We start from the raw sequence: 4573 nt of genomic DNA, 5'->3' as shown, positions 1-4573 counted from the left end.
CACGCACGCACGCTCTCTCTCTCTCTCTCTCTCTCTCTCTCTCTCTCTCTCTCTCTCTCTCTCGCCTTTTCTCATTCCCTTCTTACTCTTACTCCTTTTTGCAATCCTTATCACAATCTTTTTATTTTGTTTTCTCTCCCTCATAAATAATTATTACATGTGCGCATATTAATGTTCATTTTCATTTACTAATTTTAATATAATATTTGAATGAAAACATTGAATAAAAGCAACTTGACGGACAAAACCCTTTACATGCATTAATACATAAAGCCTGAAAAAATCGAAAAATCTGAAATAGTCCTTTTTAGGGACTATTTCGGTTTCACTTCATTTTGACATCTCAGTATTTTGCAATCAATTTTATTCTAATTAGTCGTAATCGAAAAATCGCGCTGTTATTTTATAATGAAAATGTAGATTATTGATTGCGATTTTAATTTCTGAGTAATTTTAATCAAAAGTTTATCGCTGTCAAAACTCCGAATAAAACTAGTGATAATGTTGCGAACTTATCAGATAACAAAATGCCCACAGTGATATCATAGGTTATCCACGCGGCGTGCGCGCATGTCACATGTGTATCTTAATATAACGTATCTTTCTACTTGTGAGATTCACATATCCCGCACGCGTGACATCGCACGCATTCGAGCAATATTAGATTCACATGACCCGCACGAGTGATGTTGCATGCATATGAATATTATATTGCTCGCAGCATGCATAGCAGCAGTAGCGGCTTAGAAACTATAATGTTTGCATCATAAGCGAGAGGGAGGAGGGAAGAGTAAGAAAAATCATTTGACATTATTATTATTACTATAATTATTATTAAAACGAATAAATCTCTTAACGGCATAAACTACAATGCAAGATGTTCGTAGCGAAAATTTTTATATTTTAATCACATAACAATTGGAAAAATAAACGTTTCGATCTTTAATTAAGTCATCTTCAGTACTAAAAAATTACAAATACGAATTATGCATATAATACAATATCGCAAAATAATATAAAAAGTTTTAAATACCGTGTTATAAATTGTAAGAAAAATTTATCAAAATGATAATTTACATAACAAGTATCTTTGCTGAGTTAAATCTTCAAAGAGAAGATAGTCGGATATTATATCGTATAATCTTGGTAAATTGTCTGTTGTTAAAATTCAGTCAAATTAGTTCTATCGCTAGTCCTTTTTGATTATTCACATACATTTCCAGATTCTAATGAAATGAATATAATAAAATTAATGATTCAGAGTTAAGAATTAAGAAAGAACCATAATATCTTATCTATCTTATATATCTTATCTGTGCAATAATTTTTATGAATCCTATCAATATGTGGTGAACTTGTGTTAACGAAAAGAATATCAGAGATTGTATGTTAAAGTCAGATCATGACAGAACAATTTTATAAACAATTTTCGTCGAAAAGGAGAGGATAACTCTGGAGTTAAGTGGAGGATGCTATATTAAAGGAAAATATGCTTCGGATAGGCGTTCTGTATCATTTTGTATGTTAATAGTCTTGGTTTGTTTTTTAATGAATATCATTTCAAACATGAGTCTTTTTTAAAAACATGATTTTGAATCTAATGATGAAATATTCTCCCAAACCGATTCATGTTCATATTCCAACTGATGTTCTGATACTACTGTACATGAGCTTTTGAATCTCTTAATATTCGCTTTATGCTCCTTTATCCAGGTTTTAACTTTCTTTTTAATCTGGCCAACATATGAAACATAACAATGGAGGCAACTTATTTTATATACCACATTACAATGTTTCATTATGTCTAACTTATCCTTACCTAATCTAATGACCGACTTTAACGTGTTCATGAATTTATAAACTACTTTGAAATTATTTTTTTCGGCCACCGGTTTAAAATTTTCTGAAATTTCGTGTAAGATATCATAAAATATTTAGTTATCATAAAATAATTCTTTGGATTATTATTATTCAGAACATTGATGTTTTTGTATTAGTATATAAGTCTTTTCTCTTCGATAATGTTTTTATTCTGCTATTAATTGTGGAAAAGATAAAATCTAAAGGATAGCCATTAAAGAGCAGAACATCGATCATAGATTCAATATTTTTCTTATGATAATCCGGATATGCGAGGAAAAGGATTCTGTCGAGCTACCTAATTATCACTTCTTTTTTGTATTCTATTTGGTTAGATTTGTAATTTAAATAGCATCCCGAATTAGTTCCTATAATTGTTAAATCACATGAGATTCTCAACAATCCTCAAACTAACATCAACAAAATCCATAGTATCTTCATAATTATGCTCAACTGTGAATCTTAGTCTGTCATGATACGAGTTAAACTTGTCTAATATTAGACATTATGATATATTGTAGACCTCGCACATATTTATTTTAAAGGAGATAATATTTATTTTAAAGGATAATATTTATTTTAAAGGAGATAATACGGAGTCTACAATAGAAGTTGTAGTGGTCGTAGAGTCTTAGCTAGTCTTAAGTCGTAGAAAATTGATCAATCAGTCGATTATTCTTCTCATATTCGACTGTGATTGGTTAATTTTTTATGACATAAGGCTACCGCTACGACTTCTATTGTAAATAGACCCCGCAATATATAATATTTTATATGTGATTTATAAAGACTGGTAGATGGAACTATATAATAATAGATAGAACTAATAAAATAGTACTAAAATATTATTTGTTCCCTTCATGTGTTGTCAGATAAGCAGATTAATTGATTTCTGTTTGTTTTTAAATTTTATTTAAAAAACGTTTTTGTAATTTAATGATATTAAAAGATAAAACTGCCCACATAAAAATATATTTCTTGTGATAAAAAATACATTTTTTAATGTGAATCTATTTTAAGGGAACTATAAATAAAATCAGAAGTTTTGCGAAGATATCGATAAATATCGATATAGAGACTAATCTAGTATGATTTTTCCCCAAATACAGATCACAATCCAATATCGAAGTACAATTCAATATCGATATTTTTTTGTATCGATTTTTTCGTACTAACGGGCAGCATGATAATAGCGCGATGTGTGCATGGTGCGATTGTGCTCACACGCATATTCCCATTATGTCGTGCGGGCAAAGTGGCATTTATTTTGTGGGCACGATACGCACGCGCGAGAACAATATGAGCACACATGAATTGTTATCTTATAATAACTGCACGAATATATACGCAGTGACGTTCACTCTTCAAACGGCAATTTTATATTTTTATTTTTTATGCTTGATATTGACGTTACTGAGTCGCTTATATATTTATAACATTTTGACAATCTCATTTCTACGTTAGGTTGCCCTAGATGAAGCGACTGATACATGGGGAATAAAAGTGGAACGAGTCGAAATGTAAGTATATAAATTGCTTATTTTGTAGCAGTAACGACATATTCAATGAAATATAACTTTTTTTTATGGAGAACATAACGTAGAGTATAGCACGCTTCTATGCCGAAAATTCAGAGTTCAAATTTAATCAGCACACAAAAATTTGATTTGATTGCTTTCGGAATATAATGGCAAACCACGGAGAGAATATTTACCGCTACCGTTTAGAGCCAGTTAAAAAAACTCTAAGCTATATACATTAGATAGATATATATCAGGTAGATATATATCGAATAAAACCTAAATTGTCAATCCAATTAATAGTACTTTTAATTCTTCTTCAAGGGTACTCTTATTGAAGATCTTCTTATCCCAATTCAAGTGGCAGCTTTAATTCTCTATCGAAAATTATTATTCCTCGAAGAAAACTAATGTATCAAATGAAAAATTAAAATCCAGATGCTACAGTTTTAACTAATCAAGTTAAATTCTATCAAATTAAAAAGTAAAATCTATCTTTGTTATTTACTTAATGATATGCATCATTTGTATAAAAGATTTGATACGATATCAAGAAAATAACAAGTTAAATTCCACAAAATTTTATATTTCATTCGTAAAAAAGATTTTATATCCATAATTGGCGCCAGTTAAAGTTAAAGAATCCTACAAATTAAGTAAGTAAAGAATACTGTCCAGGTACCAAGATTCTTTTATTTCGATAGGAAGAAGAAATCAGAAGGGAGTCAAGAAAGGACGCAACTGACACCGCTCTTGTGATTATCATTTTGAGACGGGTGCCACAAGTCGGAAGCACTTGATTATGTTCCAAATGTGGATCAACGTCGATATGCGACGCTATCCAATTTGAGATTCATCCAATCGAGCTTCTTTTAAATCAAGGAACTTAATCTTTTTGTCAAAGTATTAAGTTCCTTGAACCTGTACGATTTTTGTCAAGGCGCAGCGCATCAGAAGAGTGCCAAAATAAAATCGGGATTTGATGCGATTCGGTACTTAGACTTTGGATAGATAATTCACCTTTTTATAGATTAATATTAGGTGTACAACTTTGCTTCCGCCGTTTTCTTATAGATGGCTTTAGCGGTAAGTGGTGGTCGAAATAAATAGATCATAGACGTCATACAATAAACTTGGGCATCTGTCAACATAACCCCATAGAAACATTAGTCGATTTGTGTCTGCATCATAAA

At 30.7% G+C, this 4573-nt stretch overlaps 1 protein-coding gene across 3 annotated transcripts in view; it reads left to right on the top strand.

Moving 5' to 3' along the window:
* LOC108689881 (band 7 protein AGAP004871-like) overlaps nucleotides 1-4573 on the top strand; it is a 142191-nt gene that overhangs the window by 43225 nt on the left and 94393 nt on the right. For all 3 annotated transcript variants that reach the window (XM_018196838.1, XM_018196836.1, XM_018196837.1), the window contains exon 3: nucleotides 3325-3380. In XM_018196838.1, the coding sequence (XP_018052327.1) occupies nucleotides 3325-3380 (56 nt within the window). The remainder of the gene's footprint in view (nucleotides 1-3324; nucleotides 3381-4573) is intronic.

This window comes from Atta colombica, unplaced genomic scaffold, assembly GCF_001594045.1.
Source record: "Atta colombica isolate Treedump-2 unplaced genomic scaffold, Acol1.0 scaffold28, whole genome shotgun sequence".
Classification (NCBI taxonomy): domain Eukaryota; kingdom Metazoa; phylum Arthropoda; class Insecta; order Hymenoptera; family Formicidae; genus Atta; species Atta colombica.
The sequence above is the reverse complement of the archived record's forward strand: the minus strand, read 5'-3'. Positions and strand labels throughout refer to the sequence as shown.